The sequence below is a fragment of the Capricornis sumatraensis genome, chromosome 3, assembly GCF_032405125.1.
Source record: "Capricornis sumatraensis isolate serow.1 chromosome 3, serow.2, whole genome shotgun sequence".
Classification (NCBI taxonomy): Eukaryota; Metazoa; Chordata; class Mammalia; order Artiodactyla; family Bovidae; genus Capricornis; species Capricornis sumatraensis.
This window is the reverse complement of record NC_091071.1, coordinates 19,382,178-19,401,514: the sequence shown is the minus strand read 5'-3', so window position 1 is coordinate 19,401,514 and position 19,337 is coordinate 19,382,178. Positions and strand designations below refer to the sequence as shown.

Below are 19,337 nucleotides of genomic sequence, written 5' to 3'. Positions count from 1 at the left end.
TTAATTACAGTTATAAAATTCCCTGACTAGCTGTGGGAACCAAGTGGCCTTCCAAAGCAGCGAAGACTACACTTCCCGGAGAGCATTGCGGTGCTCTCTTGCGTCAATTTCAGTTTACTTTCTTCCCTCAGGGAATTTCCGGGTTGTGTGGGCGGGGCCAAAGGAGTGATCCAATGGGCATCTCCTCAGGCTGAGGGGTGGGAAATTGTCCAATGAGCATCTCCATAGAGGGGCCAATCAGCGGGAAGCTGGGGCAGCCGCGGGTGGCGTCACTGAGCTGCGCCAGCTGAGCCTGGTGGAGCCCAGCCCCTCTCTCCTGCTTTCTCTCCCGCTCACACTTTCCTCAGGCGTCCGTCGATTCGGCTTCCATGTCTCCGGTGGACGCACCACCCCGAAACCTCCACACCCATGGCTGCTAGCCTGAGGAGGCCCTCTTTCACCGCCTGTTCTTCCCCTACCGACACGGACGACGAGGGCGTGCGGGGCACTTGCGAAGATGCTTCTATATGCAAGAGGTGCCTTGCTCGGCGCGGGGTTAGGGACCAGCGTTCCGGGGGTCTGGGGCCTAGGTCGGGGGTAAGGGCTGTGTCTAAGGAATACACTTTTACGCCAAAAGGCGTCGGTCAACTCGTGTGACATCTGTGAAATGCTCAGAGCAGGAATTCACTTACTTAACTTTTAATTGTCCAACTTTTGCCGTTTGCCAGGCACGGTACAAGCCTGGGGTTATTGTGCCTGGGACATGGCGCCGAACCAGGCAAACATGGGCTTGGCCTTCTCGGAGCCACATTTTTGTTGGAAACACGTGAAGCAAGTAATAACTGCAGTTTTGATGGGTTATGAGCAGTGCAGGTCCTCCCTCTTTCATAGGTTACGTTTCACTGGGACTTGTCATGATCCCCATTCTGCACCTGAAACTCAGGCCAGTTAATGGGGGAGATGACCTGTCCAGGGCCACTTAATATTTGCGTGCAGAGCCAATATTTTCCAGAGCTGTTACCTGTGTGATATAGGAGTCTACACTTTTAGGGGTGTGGTGAGGGCTGTGTGGGGGACGCTGTGAGCAGAGGTATGTATCAAGTACCTGAAAGCATGAAAAAGAAAACATGAGGCTTGAGTGTATGCTACTCTTTCATTCATTCAGCAAAAATTGTTGAGAGCTTACTTTGTGTCAGGCTTTTCCTTTTGGTTGATAGGTATTCAGTGATTGAGAACAAAAGATGAGCAAGATTGACATGGTGTCTGAACTCACCTGCCTGCTTGGGAAAGGCAGGAAGCAAGTAATTACTCAGGAAGTAGCATAAGTACAATTTTGTGTTGTGTGCTGAAAAGTACAGTGCACCATTAGAGTTTGTAATTTAGTTGATAATGTTTGAGCTGGGAACAGAAGATCTGAAAAAAAAAAGAGAGAGAATAAGCATGTAGGAGGGTGTTCAGGCAGAGCAAAGAAGGCTCATGGACTGTTAGAGGAACTGAATAAATGCTTTGGAAGCTGGGGCCCTGTAGGGACTGAGTCCAGAAAACCAAAGTTTTGGGTTAGGGCTGGCGCTTTGTGTAGGTTCTTGGAGACCAAGCATAGTGATTGAGAACACTGACTCTGGAGCCAGACTGTCACGCTGGTCCCGGCTGTGGAAACTTGCACAGGCTACTAAACTACTCTCTGTCTCAATCTCCTGATCTATAAAGTGGGGATGAAATGATATTCAGTCATCTGTTAAGTAAAGATGAAATGATATTCAATATTAGTAAAGCACTTAAAACAGTGTCTGGCATGTACTAGGTGTTAGTGGTGGTTGATTACATAAATAAATACATTCATAAGTATTAAAGGCATGAAGGCAGTTCTTGGTGGAATTTGTGAACTTAAATGAACTATACCCAGCTTATTTCTTCTCCAGCTTTTGGTTGCTGTTGACTACATCCATGGCACTGTTGAATTAAGAGCAGTTTTTCTCATATTGGCTGCTGTTTGCTAAGAAAATCAGAAGTATCTTCCGAATTATCAGAGGAAAATAAAATACTTTTCAAGAGCAGGTTAGGGTTGCTGCTGCTGCTAAGTCGCTTCAGTTGTGTCCGACTCTGCGCGACCCCATAGAGGTTTACTTAATATCAATTGGTAATGACTGGCTTATTTAATATTTGTTGGTGACATTTGTGGCCAACTTGCTTGCTCGTGTGTGTGCTAAGTCACTTCACTTGTGTCCGACTCGTTGTGACCCCAATTCTGTAGCCTACCAGGCTCCTCCGTTCCTGGAATTCTCCAGGCAAGAATACTGGAGTGGGTTGCCATGCCCTTCTCCAGGGGATCTTCCCGACCCAGGGATTGAACCCGTGTCTCTTAGGTCTCCTGCATTGACAGGGGGGTTCTTTACAACTAGCACTACCTGGGAAGTCTGGCCAACTTGCTTACTTAAAGCTAATTAGCTACTATATATAAAAGAGATAACTAAGAAGAACATACTTTATAGCACAGGAAACTCTACTCAGTACTCCATAATGACCTTTATGGGAAAAGAATCTAAAAAAGAGTGGATATATGTCTATGTATAACTGGTTCACTTTGCTGTAACAGCAGAAACTAATGCAACATTATAAATCAACCATATTCCAATAAAAATGATTTTAAAAAGAAGCAAATTAGCTATAAAATAGTTCAGACACAAAAAATACAGAGAAATAATGTAACTAGAGCATATCTTTCCTTGGCTGTCTCTTGGATAGTTTTATAATCTCAGCTCTTCTCTGCTTCGGTTTTTAGTGCCCTCAGCCATCTCTCAACATTGTAGAGAAAGTTTGGGTTTGGAACTGCAGAGAATCTAAGGCAGTGGTTCCCAGCCTGAACTGCACACTAGCATAGCCTGTGAAGCTTTTAAAAGATATGCAGTTACTCGGGCCCAGTTCTGGATCCACTGAATCAGAACCTTCCGGGATGGGTCTTGGGTCTATAAAAACCAGACCTGTTTGCCATCTGGATGCATTCCTTCAGAGCCTTTTTTTTGGGGGGCGGGGTGCACCAGGTTTTCTCTCATCTGGAAAAAAACATGCAATGAGATGGTGAGAATCCATAAGTTAATGTTTTAAAGATGCTTTGCGGGATTCAAGGGCTTTCAAAGTCTGTGATACTGTGACCTGCGTCTTCCCTGTAACGTTTGGAACCCATAAGTCTTGACACAGATTTATCTTGTTAAGTAGGGATTCCTTGTGTGAATTGTGGGCACATTATTGTGTTTCTGCCTCAGTTTCCTTATCTTGAAAATGAGGTAGTAATAGTCACTGGCCTTTTGGATGGGAGGATTAAGGATTAAATGAGATCATGCAGAGGTTGGCACAGGATCTGGCATGAAGAAAAGCCTAAAGTAAATTCTTACTGCTAGTTTTAATTTGCCTCCAGTCTGAATGTTATTTGTTTGAAGTTACTGAAATAGCTATGGGTTCGACTGGTTCCTGCCACCCTGAGTTATAGCTGTAAGATCCCTAAAATAATGTTCAAAGAGCCAGTTAGCTCCCCAGGGCTCCTGCTGCTCTGCTGTTTCTTTCTTTCTTTTTTTTTTAAAATTAATTAATTTGTCTGCACTGTATCTTAATTGTGGCATGCCGGATCTTTCATTGCAGCATGCAGGCTCTTGATTGCAGTGCACAGATTCTCTAGTTGTAGCTTGTGGGCTTCGTTGCTGTGTGGAATGTGGGATCTTAGTTCCCCAACCAGGGATCAAACCATTAGTTCCTCTGCATTGGAAGGTGGATTCTTAACCACTGGTCCACCAGAGAAGTCCCCGTTGTTTTTGTTTTAATTTGCTCTCTTCTTTGGTACAGGGCCCTTCCTGGTGTTAGAGAGCTGTTGTGAGGATTAAATGTGGAGTGCCTCCAGCAGTGCTTGGTACATAGTAGGTGTTCAAAATTGGTAGTCGTTGCCATGAGCAGCATCCCACTGTCCCCAGTCTTCATCATCGTCACTACCACAGACTCTGTCCCTCTTACAGTCCAATAGTTAGAGCTCTTGTGATCAGGTATACTAGGTTTCTGTCTAAGAATCCCATCTGATTCCACAGCTATCTATAAAGCACTCAGCATTCTTGCTAACTTACCCCCACTCCCCATTCCTCCTCTCCTATTGCCCACTTCGCCCTATGCCCCTCCGTCAGTTTCCCACTCTTGTTTACCTTTGACCCCCAGCCCCCTCCTGCAGCCCTCACTGAGTCCTTTGAAATTACTGCTCTGATCACCAGCCACCTCTATTTCCTTAGCCTCTCTTTAGTCGTTCCCTCCCTCTCTTTGCACTGACCCTGGCCCTTCCCCGAGAGCATCGTTTACTTGAATCAAAGTCACACCTCTGTTTTCTCATACCCCAGCTGCCCTAGCACGCGTGTGTGCTTAGTTGATTCAGTTGTATGTGACTCTCTGCAACCCTATGGACTATGGCCTGCCAGGCTCCTCTGTCAATGGGATCCTCCAGGCAGGAATACTGGAGTGGGTTGTCATTTCCTTCTTCAGGGTCCTAGCATTAGGACGGTCAAAATTTGTGTCCTTACTGCCCTTTGTCTCCTCCCCTCATTTCTTTGAGACCCATGTCCCCGCATCCTCTCCTCCATATTACTGTTTTCTATCTGTTTGCTGGTTACTCACCTAATTCATTGACGACCTGGGCACCTGGCCCACAAGCCTTCCTCTGCCTCAGTTCATGCCATCATCCTAGTTGACTTTCCAGTGTGTGTGTGTAGGACCCACCCTGTAGGCGGGGCACTTGCTTTCTTGAACACCTTGCCTGCAGTGATACCTCTGCTCATTCGCCTCTATTACCATTCCTGCCATAACCCCTGGATTTCCAGGTGCTGTGTATACCACCTTACAGATGAACAGTGCAGCACCCTTCAACCCCAGTCTCTTTTCAGCATGCTTGATCAGTTATTTCTGCTCTGCCTTCAAAACCCTGGGACGTCCATGGTTTTCTCCAGCCTTTAGATGCTTCCCTATAGGGGCAGCTTCCCTATAGTCAGCATCTGACTGACTCCTGCCTGTCAGTTGGGCTCAGAGTTCATAGTCCATTCCCTGGTAATTCTCTTGGCAGTGCCTTTATCTCCCTTGCCCTTCATCCTAGTAAACCTCACACCCTGGATTGAACCAGACTCTCCATTTCCAGCTTGAATACTGTTGGTAGAAATTACACAACAGGGCAACTTGGCCTTGTGTGGATTCGTGTCAGCCAGCCTCATCTGCACCCTTACAGAGCTGACTCATTCATTCCAGTATGATGCTTTGGCTAGCTCCTTTTCCCACTTTCCAGAGACTTAAATCAGACATTTTTCACTTTCCTCCAGCTTTTGATTTACTCCGCCTTCCCTTCATCCTCAAGATAACCAGGGTGATGCCAGGGTATTGTGTCACAGAAACTGGAAGCCTTCAGATTGGCACTCAGTTAACTTCCCTGCTAGAAACTTTACCATCCTTTCCTACCGTGAGAGTTGTCAGTGTCCTCTAGCAGAGACCATTAGAAATATATCTAATTTAGTTAAACAGGGTTTTTTTTTTTTTCTTTTAATTTGAGTATAGCTGCTTTCAAAATCACTGCAGATGGTGACTGCAGCCATAAAATATAAAGATGCTTACTCCTTGGAAGAAAAGTTATGACCAACCTAGATAGCATATTAAAATGCAGAGACATTACTTTGCCAACAAAGGTCCATTGGCCAAGGCTATGGTTTTTCCAGTGGTCATGTATGGATGTGAGAGTTGGACTATAAAGAAAGCTGAGCGCCGAAGAATTGATGCTTTTGAACTGTGGTGTTGGAGAAGACTCTTGCAAGGAGATCCAACCAGTCCATACTAAAGCAGATCAGTCCTGGGTATTCATTGGAAGGACTGATGTTGAAGCTTAAACTTCAGTACTTTAGCCACCTGATGCAAAGAGCTGACTCACTGGAAAAGACCCTGATGCTGGGAAAGGTTGAAGGCAGGAGGAGAAGGGGACGACAGAGGATGAGATGGCTGGATGGCATCACCAACTCGATGGACATGAGTTTAAGTGAACTCCGGGAGTTGATGATGGACAGGGAGGGCTGGTGTGCTGTGGTTCATGGGGTCGCAAAGAGCCAGACACAACTGAGCGACTGAACTGAGCTGAACTGATAGCTGCTTTAGGGGCTTCCCAGATGGTTCAGTGGTAAACAACCTCCCTGCAATGCAGGAGACGCAGGTAGACTCGGGTTTGATCCCTACGTCGGGATGATCCTCTGGAGGAGAAATTGGCAACCACTCCAGTATTGTTGCTGGGAAAATCGCATGGACAGAGGAGCCTGGTGTGCTACAGTCCCGGGGGTTGCAGGGTTGGACACAGCTACACGCGCACACATAGTAGCTTTACGCTGTTGTGTTAGTTTCTGCTGTTCCACGTAGTGACTCAGACATATGTATATGTGCATCCCTTCTTTTTTGGATTTCCTTCCTATTTAGATCCCACAGAGCACTGAGTAGAGTTCCCTGTGCTACACAGTGGGTTCTCATTATTTGTCTGCTTTATACATAGTGGTGTCTATATGCCGGTCTCCTAATTCGTCCCACCCCCTCTTCCCACCTTGATGTCCATGTGTTTGTTCTCTACAGTTGTATCTGTTTCTGCTTTGCATATAGGTTCATCTGTACTATTTTCTAGATTCCCAATATATTCATTAATATATAGTATTTATTTCTCTCTTTCTGACTTCACTGTGTATGACAGTCTCTAGGTCCATCCACATCTCTGCAAATGGCACAATTTTGTTCCTTTTTATGGTAAACGGATTTAATGACTCATTCTCGTGAGAGAGATCTCACCTCATGGGGAGCTTTGGGGTCTCTCCATAAGGGGTGTTAGAAAGAACTTACAGGATTTAGTCTTTGGTTGGATAATTTGGTGGGGGTGTTTCAAGGAAGCAGGGATTTGCCCAGGATTGGGTGCTCGCAAGAGGCAGAGACAGTTGTGATTTCGTAGGTAGCTTAGTCTTTTCGAGGAGGTGTGACAGACTTCCCTAGTGGTGCAGTGGATAAGAGTCCACCTGCCAATATAAGGGACATGGGTTTGATCCCTGATCCAGGAAGATCCCGCATGCTGCGGAACAAGTAAGCTCGAGCGCCACAACCGCTGAAGGCCGCGCTCGTAGAGCCCACGCTGTGCAACAAGAGAAGCCACTGCGATGAGAAGCCCGAGCACCACATCAAAGTAGCCCCTGCTCACCGCAGCTAGAGGAAGCCTGCGCAAAGCAATGAAGACCTAGCACAGCCTGAAGTAAACTCCAAAAAAACAGAAATAAGATGAATTACAAAATTTATATAAAAAGGAAGGAGGCGGTGTGACTAGAGTCAGACACGCTGTGGTTAATAAAGAAGCCACAGTCACTGAACATCAGCTGGGGTAGAGGAGTATTTGGGACCCTGTAGCGGGCCTTGGTTTTGTCTGAAGGAGTCCTAGTTTTGTCTGCCTTCATCACTGTTTTAGTGTGACCTTGTGCAGGTCATCCTGTGAGATTGTTTCTCTCCAGCCGAGGACAGCGTGGCCTCTGTGAGCACCAGGCAAGCATCTAACAGCAGTGAAGCCTGGCTCGCGGCGCCAGGCCCGCTCCTGGGGGTTAGCACCACTCTTCTTTATTTTCATCGGGGAGGAGTTGAGTCTTAGAAAGATAGGTGTTGGCCAGGCAGAAGATAATGAGACGTTGAAGAGCATAGAGATTGAAGCTCTTGAGATTGGAGTGTTAGGGGACCTTGACCTCTGGTGGGGGCTAGGTAGAAAGAATTCTGGGGAGGTTGTCAGAGAACAAAGCAGGAAAGTTCCTGAGGGTTTTAAAGTGGGGGAACTGACATGCTTTGAGTTTGTGTTTTAGAAAAATCCCCAGGGGCTTCCCTGGTGGTCCACTGGTTAAGAATGCTTGCCAGTGCAGGAGACACGGGCTCGATCCCTGCTTCAGGAGGATCTCCCATGCTGTGGGGCAGCTAGGCCTGTGAGCTGCAACTACCGAGTCCACATTCTAGATCCCGTGAAGAGAAGCCACTGCAACAAGAAGCCGGCTTGCTGCAACTCGAGAAAGCCTGGGTACAGCCTTGAAGACCTACCCCAGTCAAAGCTAAATACAAATTTAAAGAAAAGTCCCCAGCAGCTATTGGGGAGACAGACTGGCAACGGATGGAAAGTCTGTTTCGTTTTCTCCCTGTTGGCTGTAGCCCTTGCTCACCTGACCTGGCGCAGAACGTCCTTATTGTTTTGCCCGCTTCTAGTCTGGCCACCTCCCCTGTCCCAAGTGTTTATGCCGTGGCCAGGGTGATTTTTCAGACTCACAAATGTTACCCTGTCACTTTGTTACTTGAACCTTTTTGATTCTCAATCCGCCACAAGGTAAAACGTGACACTCGGTGGTAGGACACACCTCACCTTTCCTGATCAAATCACACTGCTCCAGATCTATCCCTGCCAACCAGAAATCTCTGTTTGGTTGTCTCAGAATGACCTCGGGCTTCCGGTAGCTCAGCTGGTAAAGAATCTGCCTGCAGTGCCAGAGACCTGGGTTCGATCCCTCGGTTGGGAAGATCCCCTGGAGAAGGGAATGGCTACCCACTCCAGTATTCTGGCCTGGAGAATTCCATGCACAGAGGAGCTTGGTAGGTTACAGTCCCGGGGGGTCTCAAAGAGTCGGACACAACCAAGCAACTTTCACTTTCAAAATGACCTCAAATTCATTATTTCCGAAACTGCACTCTAGATCATCTTCCCCAATTTTCTGAAGAGCCATCCCTCCCCCACCCCCTGCCCCCAAGTCAGTGGATGGTGCCCCTTTCCACTTGGCTCACGAGTGAAAAAGATTGGAGTCATCATGGAACTGCCCTTTCACTTACCTTCTCTGCGATCAATTACTCAGACCTTAGAATGTACCTGGAAAATATTTCTGGAATCTATTCCTTCCCTCCACCTCCACGGCTGCTGTCTCAGTCCACACTCAGGTCATCCGTGATCTGAGCCAGGGCACTAATCTAATCTGCCAGCTGAGCTCCCCAGTGGTGCTTCCCTCCCCAAACAGTTCTCACACCGAAGCCAGAGGTTTGGGAAAGGTGCCCGGGCCCATGTCACTCCCTGTTTTAATGGCTTTTTATTGCTGGAGTAGGAAATGGCAACCCACTCCAGTATTCTTGCCTGGAAAATTCCACGGACCAAGGATCCTGGCGGGCCTCAGCTCATGGGGTTGCAAAGAGTCGGACACGACTGAGCGCGCGCACGCTATTGCTGTTAGAGAAATAGCGAAGTTCCTCACATGGTCCACCCAGCCCTGCCTGCTCCACCCTGCTTCTCCAGTTTTGCTTCCCCTAACTCTTGCCCTTCTCTCCACCTCCCTTCCAGTTCCTACAGCATGCCCTGTGCCTGCCCTTCCCTGGGGCCTTTCAGTAGGCCAGCCCCTCCCGAAATGCTTTCTCCCTCCCTCCCTTGTCTGATCAGCTCCACGTCATCCCTCAGACTAATTTCTCCACCTGATGTTCTTTATTGAGACCCTGCTCGGTTTACGGAGGCCCTGTGGTAGTGACGATGTAGCAGTGAATGAAGCAGGCACAAGCGGCGCTCTTACGGGGCATGTAATGGGGGAAGCAGCCAGGAAACAAACCAGCAACATACCTGGCACCTGCACTGGTGGGCGCTGCTGTAGGAGTGTTGGAGGGAGTTGCCCCGTGAGCTGGGATGCCCAGGGACAGTCCCACCAAGAAGGTCAGTGCTGAGGAAGTGAGCCCAAGGATGGACAGCTGGAGAAGCAGTGTCCCAGGCAGAGGGTACGAGGGCCTTGGAGAAGGAGCTGGCCCAGCTGGTCCAGATGTAGAAAGACCCAGGTGAAAGAGAAGGAGAGGAGCTCTTGTGGGGACCCAGCTTTCAGTGTCAGCGAGATGGGAGCCGCCGAGGGTCTTGGGGTGGAACAGGATCTTCTCAGCGTCTGTGTTGAGAACAGGCTGTAGGGGGCAGCATGGAGGCAGGGAGACGTGCCCTCGGAATAGCTCAAGTCAGACGCTGGGGGCTTGGATGAGGATTGTAGTGGTAGAGATGCTGGGAATCCATGATTCTGGATACACTGAAGGCCGAGCTGATAGAGCATGTTGACGGATCAGATACACGGTAAGACTGAGGAGTCATAGATGGCACCGAGGCTTTTGGCTTGTGTCAGATAATGACTTTTTCAAGGAGGCCTCTCGGGCACCTGCAGACAATATGTAGCCCCTGTTCCATGTTTTTGTGACACTCTGTGTGTCTCCTTGGTGGGAATCAGCCCAGGTGTAGTTCAGACATGTTGTTTAATGTTTGTCTTTCCTCAGAATGAAAAAGCAGGGACCTGTCTACTTTAGTGCCCTCCACAGTATAGACACGTAGCAAACGTGTTGGATGGTTAAAGTGATTAATGCTCAGCCACTCAGTCGGGTCCGACTCTTTTCCTCACAAGGCTCCTCTGTCCATGGGATTTCCCCAGGCAAGAGTACTGGAGTGAGTTGCCATTTCCTTCCCTAGAAAATGATTAGACCTGAATACAAGCGCTCAAGATGATACTTCCTAATGAGGTCTTAGAATTCTGGTGGTCTGCTTTGCTGGTTTTCAGCAGTCTGTTTGTGTTAGAAACCAGACCAGGGCCTGTAAGGCTGAAATTCTGTTGTGCAAATTGTAGAAGTTCATCTGATTTCTCAACTGAATCCAAAAATCCACTCCCACCCCAACCCCCCCCCCCCCACTGTCATGAAAGCAGGTCACAAGATCACCTCTTAGGAAAGCCGGTGTTTTCCTGAGGGCCCTGGCCTGACCAGCCTACGGATTGCATCTTTACAGCTGTACCCCAGAGAGCAGGGCCCAGCTTCTGATCTGAAATATTTTGAAGGCAAATGCCAAGCTGCTTTCCTATTTTTAATTTGCATTTCTAAAATCACAAGTGAGACTGAACATTGTCTGTCTGCTCACACTCGTGGATATTTATAGTGAGAATCCACTCTCCTCTGTCACTGCCCTACTGGGTTGTTGTCTTTTTTTGTTTGGTTATTTGTATTTTTATTACTGATTTGTAAGGACCTTTTGTATCTGCAGGAGTGATCCATTGCTTCACTATTTGTTGCAATGTTTTCTTTCAAGCTGTTGCTTGTCTTTCAGTGTAGCTTGTACTGTCCATTCATAATACAGAAATGGTGACTCTTCAGGTTGTAGTCTTGACAATGTAACTTTATGGCTTGTGGCTTTTGGGTAAAGCTTTGAAAGGCCATTCTCAATCCTTATAGCATTTTCTTTTAGCACTTCTGTGGCTTTGGCTTTATGGTTAGATCATTCATCTATCTTTATTATTTTGTACATCATAAGATGGCAGTTTTAACTTATTTTTTTCAAAGCTTATTTATCTGGCTCCCCTGAGTCTTCCTTGCTGTGCGTGGGCTTTCTCTAGTTGGGGGCGAGCGGGGGCTACTCTCTAGCTGCGGTGCACAGGCGTCTCTTACAGTGGCTTCTGTTGTCATGGAGCGTGGACTCAGGTGTGAGGGCTTCAGTAGTTGCTGCATGTGGGTTCAGTAGTTGTGGGTTGCAGGCGCTAGGCACTTGGGCTCAGTAGTTTTGGCACCTGGCCTTCGTTGCCCTGCAGCACGTGGGGTCTTCCCGGACCAGGGATTAATCCAGTGTCCCCTGCATTGCAAGGCGGATTCTTCACCACTAGACTAGGGAAGCCCTTACCTTAATTTTGTTTCCAATTATTAACCAGTTGTCCCTATACCATCTATTGAGTAGTCTGTATTTTCCCCACTGATTTGAAATGTCCTTTGTATCATATGCCAAATTCTTATATATATTTTAATGCAGTAATGCTGAGCACCGAAGAATTGATGCTTTTGAACTGTGGTGTTGGAAAGGACTCTTGAGAGTCCCCTGGACTGCAAGGGGATCCAACCAGTCCATTCTGAAGGAGATCAGTCCTGGGTGTTCATTGGAAGGACTGATGCTGAAGCTGAAATTCCAGTACTTTGGCCACCTCATGTGAAGAGTTGACTCATTCATTGGAAAAGACCCTGATGCTGGGAGGAATTGGGGGCAGGAGGAGAAGGGGACAACAGAGGATGAGATGGCTGGATGGCATCACCAACTTGATGGACGTGACTTTGAGTGAACTCCGAGAGTTGGTGATGGACTGGGAGGCCTGGTGTGCTGCAGTTCATGGGGTTGTGAAGAGTTGGACACGACTGAGCGACTGAACTGAACTAACTGAATGCATATGTCATTCTTGTAGTTGAAAAATTTTCTTTTTTCATTTTTATGTCTGAAAACTTCTGAGTAACAAAATTACTCAGTTGTGAATTGATTCAGAGCTTCCATAGCTTGCTTCACAGGGGAAGGGTAGATTTATAGCAGGGTTATCAGAATTTTTTAAGTCCATTTGAGCAGCTGTGGTCTAGGAAGAAGGGAAATGAAGGAATGCTAGCAAGAGACACATTTTGTGTCTAAAAACTGCCCCTTTTCATCAGGAAAGCAGTAGCTTTTGGGGAAGGCCTACCCTGTAGACTTCCATGTGCTTCTCATCAGCTAAGGTTAGGACACACGGCTCCGCTCCTGGGTGCAGGAAAGTGTGCACCTAATGGGGCAGATTGCTGCCTCAAGCCAAAGTGGGGTCCTCTTAGGCAAGGGCCGAGTGCGCGTCGCAGAAGGAACTTGGAGGATGTGCTACATCCTCCATCTTTTTCCCCTCGAGAGTTTCCTCAGATAGTCCTGTTTTTTAAAGACCGTTTTTTATAGCTTTATTTAGTTTTGGCTGTGCTGGGTGTCTGTTGCTACGCAGGCTCTTCCCTAGTTGCGCCGAGTGGAGGCTACTCTTTAGTTGCGGTGCACGGCTTCTCACAGTCATGGATTCTCTTGTTGCCGAGCCTGGGCCCTAGAGCCCAGGCTCGGTAGTTGTGGCACACAGGCTTAGTTGCTGTGCAGCATATGGGATCTTTCCAGATCAGGGCTCAAACCTGCATCTCCTGCATTGGCAGGCGGATTCTTTACCACTGAACAACCAGGGAAAGCTCCCTCAGATGTTGTTAGAAGGGTGGCAAGGAGAGGGAGATACTTTATACAGAGTAAGATGTTCAGTTTGATGAGTGTGAGCAGTTGCATATATCTGTGCACTGCCACCTGAAATAAGATGTAAAATACATCTGAGACTCCAGAAAGTTCCCTTGTATCTCTAGTTGGTCTCTTTACCAACTAGAGATGGTTGGTAACCCTGCAACCATTTTTCTGATTTGGGCTCTCACAGGTTTCCCAATTCTAAAATGTTATATAAATGGAATCATATGCATTCTTTTTGTGTCTTCTTTCACTCAAGATGGTCTTTGAGATTCATCCATGTTGTGCACATTGTCAAAGATAAAGCTGGATGCCAGTTAAAGTGGTAAGGTCAGATATTTTAATAAGTAATAACTATTGCAACAGGGAAAAGAATCCAGCATGAACTGAATTCAACTCTGATTTGCATAGAGGGTATCCTAAGGGGAGAATGAGGGAGGAAGCAGGGGAACGAGCCAGGAGTCAGGAGAATCAGAGAAAAATTATAGAAAGTGTGAAAAGGGGGGGTTAGTCCATGTGAAACCATCTGGATTTGCTAACTGGGAGACAGCAAGGCTCTATCTTCAGGTGTGGCGTGGAACAAACAGTAAATTCTTCTTGAGTTTTCTCAGGTCGACACCCTAAGGGGGATTGGAGACATCCTTAGGGGTGTGGCCTTGAGCTGTTAGAAAGTATGCTTTTCCTCAGGTCTTTATATTGTAGGCCAAGATCAAGGTCTAGTCCAGGAGGGCTCAGTGGAGCCTGGCTAGAGTTTGGTCAGTGAGAGAATCTTTGTCAGTGTAATATGGCTTGCTCCTTTGTGTGTTGTGTGAACACACCATGATTTATTCCTCCATTCAGCCGATGATGAACATTTGAGTTGTCTCTAGTTTTTGGCCATTCTGAATAGACTGCAATGAACGTTCTTATATAAGCCTTAATTTCTCTTGGATCCAAGAGTAGAACTGGTTAGTCATAGGGTGAGTATGCATTTAACTGCAGACTAATTTCCAAAGTGGTTTATCAGATTATACTTCCCACCAGCAATGTGTCAAAGCTCCGGTTGCTCCATATCCTCATTTAACATTCATCAGTGGGTGTGCAATAGCATCTCATTATGTCCTTCAATGGCATTTCCTTGATGACAGATGTATACTTATTGGCTACTCCTACATCTTCATTTGTGAATTACCTATTAAAGCCCTTGCCTATTTTTACTGATGATGATAATGTTGATTTTGACTTGCTCAGTTCAGTTCAGTCACTCAGTCCTGTCCGACTCTTTGTGACCCCATGAATTGCAGCACGCCAGGCCTCCCTGACTATCACCAACTCCTGGAGTTCACTCAAACTCATGTCCATCAAGCCATCCATCCATGGATGTCATCCAGCCATCTCATCCTCTGTCGTCCCCTTCTCCTCCTGCCCCCAATCCCTCCCAGCATCACAGTCTTTTCCAATGAGTCAACTCTTCATATGAGATGGCCAAAGTACTGGAGTTTCAGCTTCAGCATCATTGCTTCCAAAGAACACCCAGAGCTGATCTCCTTGCAGTCCAAGGGACTCTCAAAAGTCTTCTCCAGCACCACAGTTCAAAAGCATCAATTCTTCGGCGCTCAGCTTTCTTCACAGTCCAACTCTCACATCCATACATGACCACAGGAAAAACCATAGCCTTGACTAGACAGACCTTAGTCGGCAAAGTAAGGTCTCTGCTTTTCAATATGCTATCTAGGTTGGTCATAACTTTTCTTCCAAGGAGTAAGTGTCTTTTAATTTCATGGCTGCAGTCACCATCTGCAGTGATTTTGGAGCCCAGAAAAATAAAGTCTGACACTGTTTCCTCATCTATTTGCCATGAAGTGATGGCACCAGATGCCATGATCTTCGTTTCTGAGTGTTGAGCTTTAAGCCAATTTTTTCACTCTCCTCTTTCACTTTCATCAAGAGGCTTTTTAGCTCCTCTTCACTTTCTGCCATAAGGGTGGAGTCATCTGCATATCTGAGGTTATTGATATTTCTCCCGGCAATCTTGATTCCATCTTGTGCTTCTTCCAGCCCAGCATTTCTCATGATATACTCTGCATATAAGTTAAATAAGCAGGGTGACAGTATACAGCCTTGATGTACTCCTTTTCCTATTTGGAACCAGTCTGTTGTTCCATGTCCAGTTCTAACTGTTGCCTCTTGACCTATATATAGGTTTCTCAAGAGGCAGGTCAAGTGGTCTGGTATTCCCATCTCTTTCAGAATTTTCCATAGTTTATTGTGATCCACACAGTCAAAGGCTTTGGCATAGTCAATAAAGCAGAAATAGATGTTTTTCTGGAACTTTCTTGCTTTTTCCATGATCCAGTGGATGTTGGCAATTTGATCTCTGGTTCCTCTGCCTTTTCTAAAATCAGCTTGAACATCTGGAAGTTCACGGTTCACGTATTGCTGAAACCTGGCTCGGAGAATTTTGAGCATTACTTCACTAGCGTGTGAGATGAGTGCATTTGTGCGGTAGTTTGAGCATTTATGCTGAGACCATGCTGTTTTGATTACTTCAGCTTTATCAGTTCAGTCGCTCAGTCGTGTCCGACTCTTTGCGACCCCATGAATTACAGCACGCCAGGCCTCCCTGTTCATCACCATCTCCCGGAATTCACTCAGACTGACGTCCATCGAGTCAGTGATGCCATCTAGCCATCTCATCCTCGGTCGTCCCCTTCTCCTCCTGCCCCCAATCCCTCCCAGCATCACAGTCTTTTCCAATGAGTCAACTCTTCACATGAGGTGGCCAAAGTACTGGAGTTTCAGCTTTAGCATCTTTCCTTCCAAAGAAATCCCAGGGTTGATCTTCAGAATGGACTGGTTGGATCTCCTTGCAGTCCAAGGGACTCTCAAGAGTCTTCTCCAACACCACAGTTCAAAAGCATCACTTCTTCGGCGCTCAGCCTTCTTCACAGTCCAACTCTCTCATCCATACATGACCACAGGAAAAGCCATAGCCTTGACTAGCTGGACCTTATTTGGCAAAATAATGTCTCTGCTTTTGAATATACTATCTAGGTTGGTTATAACTTTTCTTCAAGGAGTAAGTGTCTTTTAATTTCATGGCTGCAGTCACCATCTGCAGTGATTTTGGAGCTTTGTAGTGGGTCTTAAAATTAAGTAGTATTAAGCAGTTTTAGTTCTCCAACTTCATTCTTCTTTTGAAGGTTTGTTTGGGTTATTTTAGATCCTTTGTGTTTCCATTGTAGAATCAGTTGTTTCCTTTAAAAAAAAAAGATGGCTAGGGTTTTGACTGGGAGTGAGTTAGAAACTTAGCATTATTCAGGTCCATGGCATCCTGTAACTATGTTCTGTGTTATATTAATTACATTTTCTGTTTTTTTTGTTGTTGTTGTTAAAAAGTCAGATGTGGGACATTACACCAAGGGGGCTGACTTGATTCTCCTACTTATTTCACTCTCTGTGAATGTAGGTTCCTTTTCTGTTTTGTTTACACTTTGCCCACTATTCAGTGACTTCTTGCAAGCAAGACGGTAGATTATAGATCATATTACTCCTTGTAAAGTAATTAGATGTTACGTGAAGCCAAGAGGCCATGCCAGTAGTCTTTGGGAGGAAACTATCCTGTGAGCTCCTTAGTTATTCAGACCAAGTTTTTCAGGTGATTGATCCCTTAAGGTCTGCTGATCTACTCAGGCAAGCAATAAGCTTTCCAGAGTTCCCAAGAAGGAAGCGAATCCAGACTCTGTTTAGGTACAGAGTCTGTTGCCCTCAAGACTTTGCTTCCTGTCTTCCATTTATAAACCAAGAACGAAACCAACAGGAAATAGAAACCAAAAACTGCAACTAAAAGATGTAAAAGAACAACAATAAATTTAAAAATTAGAGCAGTACCTTAAAGACCACAGGGCTTCCCTGGTGGCTCTGACAGTAAAAAATCTGCCTGCAAGGCAGGAGACCTGGGTTGGATCCCTGGATTGGGAAGATCCTCTGGAGAAGGGACTGGCTACCCATTCCAGTATTCTGCCTGGGGAATTCCATGGACAGAGGAGCTTGTTGGGCTATAGTCCATGGGGTTGCAAAGAGCTGGACACAACTGAGTGACTAACTCTTGCACTTAAAGACCACAAGCAGTGTACAGTTAAAATCCCTAACTGAAGAGTTCAGGTTTTTTTAAGCATGAGCCACCTGTTCTCCTTGCTTGTCCCTATAATAAACCTTTCTCTGTTTTAAAAAAAACGAAAAATCCCAAACTTGAAAAAAATTTTAAAGCAATATTTTAAATTATTTATGTATTTTTTGGCTGTGCCAGGTCTTAGTTGCGGCACAAGGGATCTATTTTTTTAGTTGCAGCATCAGAACTCTTAGTCGGGGCATGTGGGATCTAGTTCTCTGACAAGGGATCGAACCTGGGTCCCCTGCATTGGGAGTGCAGAGTCCTAGCCACTGGACCAGGAGGAAAGTCCCCCAAAGTTGAAAATTAATGCTGAAAATACTCACTGATTTTTTTTTTTTTGCAATTGCATATATATGGAATTACATATCTACATATGCATCTATGGGCTTCCCTTGTGGCTCAGCTGGTAAAGAATCTGCCTGCAGTGTGGGAGACCTGGGTTTGATTTCTGGGTTGGGAAGATCTCCCAGAGAAGGGAATGGCTACCCACTTCAGTATTCTGGCCTGGAGAATTCCATGGACTGTGTAGTCCATGGGGTCGCCAAGAGTCAAACACAACTGAGCAGCTTTCACATACATGCTGCTGCTATTGCTGCTAAGTCGCTTCAGTCGTGTCCGACTCTGTGCGACCCCATAGACGGCAGCCCACCGGGCTCCCCCATCCCTGGGATTCTCCAGGCAAGAACACTGGAGTGGGTGGCCATTTCCTTCTCCAATGCATGAAAGTGAAAAGTGAAAGTGAAGTCGCTCAGTCATATTCGACTCTTAGCGACCCCATGGACTGCAGCCTACCAGGCTTCTCCATCCATAGGATTTTCCAGGCAAGAGTACTGGAGTGGGGTGCCATTGCCTTCTTCGTTCACACATACATATACATCTATAATTAGTGAAACAACACACACACACGCACACATACGTGTGCGCGACAAATACGTACCATTTAAGCACCTGAAACAGTGGGTGGGCGTGTATGCTCAGTTGCTTCAGTTGTGTGCAACTCTTTGCACCCCTATGGACTGTAGCCCTTCAGGCTCCTCTGTCCTTGGGATTCTCCAGGTGAGAATACTAGAGTGAGTTGCCACACGCTCCTCCAGGGATCTTCCTGACCCTGAGATTGAACTTGAAATTCCTGCGTTTCCTGCCTTGCAGGCAGATTCTTTACCAGTGAGCTGCTGGGGAAGCCCTGAAATGTTGGGGGTGGGGTCTGAATCCACGTGGGTAAGTAGGTTTGTAAAGTAGTCAAATTTATTTCCCTGAAGGTTCCACAGCTTGAACAAACTACTTAGGGTTGTTTTGAGGGTGCTATGTGTTTCTGTTTGTCAGGCATTTGAATAGTGCCTGGCACGCAGTAAGCGCATGGTGAGTCTGTAGAAGTGAAACAAACCAGCTGCTGCCTTGTTCCTGCTAGTCTGAGACAGCAGGGAGGGTCCCTTCCCATTCCCTGAATCCTCAGATGAAGAAATCCCTGTTGGAGGGCGTTTCACAACTTTCCATGAATTTTCCAGTATTGCAGTCGACACTCATGCGAGTAGGACAGAGTCAATAAATGTTTTTTTAATGAATAGGTGGTTGGGCCAGATCAGTGTTTCCCACGGGAGGAATGTGAGATGGTTTTAGGTGGGACAGAGATAGATGTTTTAAATGTTAATAGTTAGGTATTTGTTACAGTGTGTGTTAGAAGGAAATATTAGGTAGCACATCAGAGCTGAGTACTGAGAAAATTGAGTTTATTTAAAGACATACTACTTTGGGGAGAGGGTGTGGGGGAGGGAAGGATTGAGAGTTTGGGGTTAGCAGGTACAAGCTATTATATATAGGATTGGTAAGCAATAAGGTCCTACTGTATAGCCCAGGGAACTGTATTTAGTATCCGGTGATAAAGTGTAATGGACAAGATTATGAAATCGAATATATTAATAGATATATGTATAGCTGAGTCACTTTGCTGTACAAGAGAAATTAACATAACATTGTAAATCAGCTATACTTCAGTAAAATAAATTTTTGAAAAAGACATATTTCTGTGACTAGGTGGTACGTGAGTGTCATAAACATTTTGAAAGCAGTAGTGAATTGAATGAAGATTGAGTGACTCTTTCAGGTCTTTCCAAATCTGAGATT

The 19,337-nt window shown here is 46.1% G+C and overlaps 1 protein-coding gene across 2 annotated transcripts in view; it reads left to right on the top strand.

Moving 5' to 3' along the window:
• Positions 1-321: 321 nt before the first annotated feature.
• The window catches only part of LCMT1 (leucine carboxyl methyltransferase 1), a 67,688-nt gene continuing 48,672 nt past the window's right edge, over positions 322-19,337 (top strand). For both annotated transcript variants that reach the window (XM_068968960.1, XM_068968959.1), the window contains exon 1: positions 322-515. In XM_068968960.1, the coding sequence (XP_068825061.1) occupies positions 409-515 (107 nt within the window). In that variant the 5' untranslated portion in view covers positions 322-408. The remainder of the gene's footprint in view (positions 516-19,337) is intronic.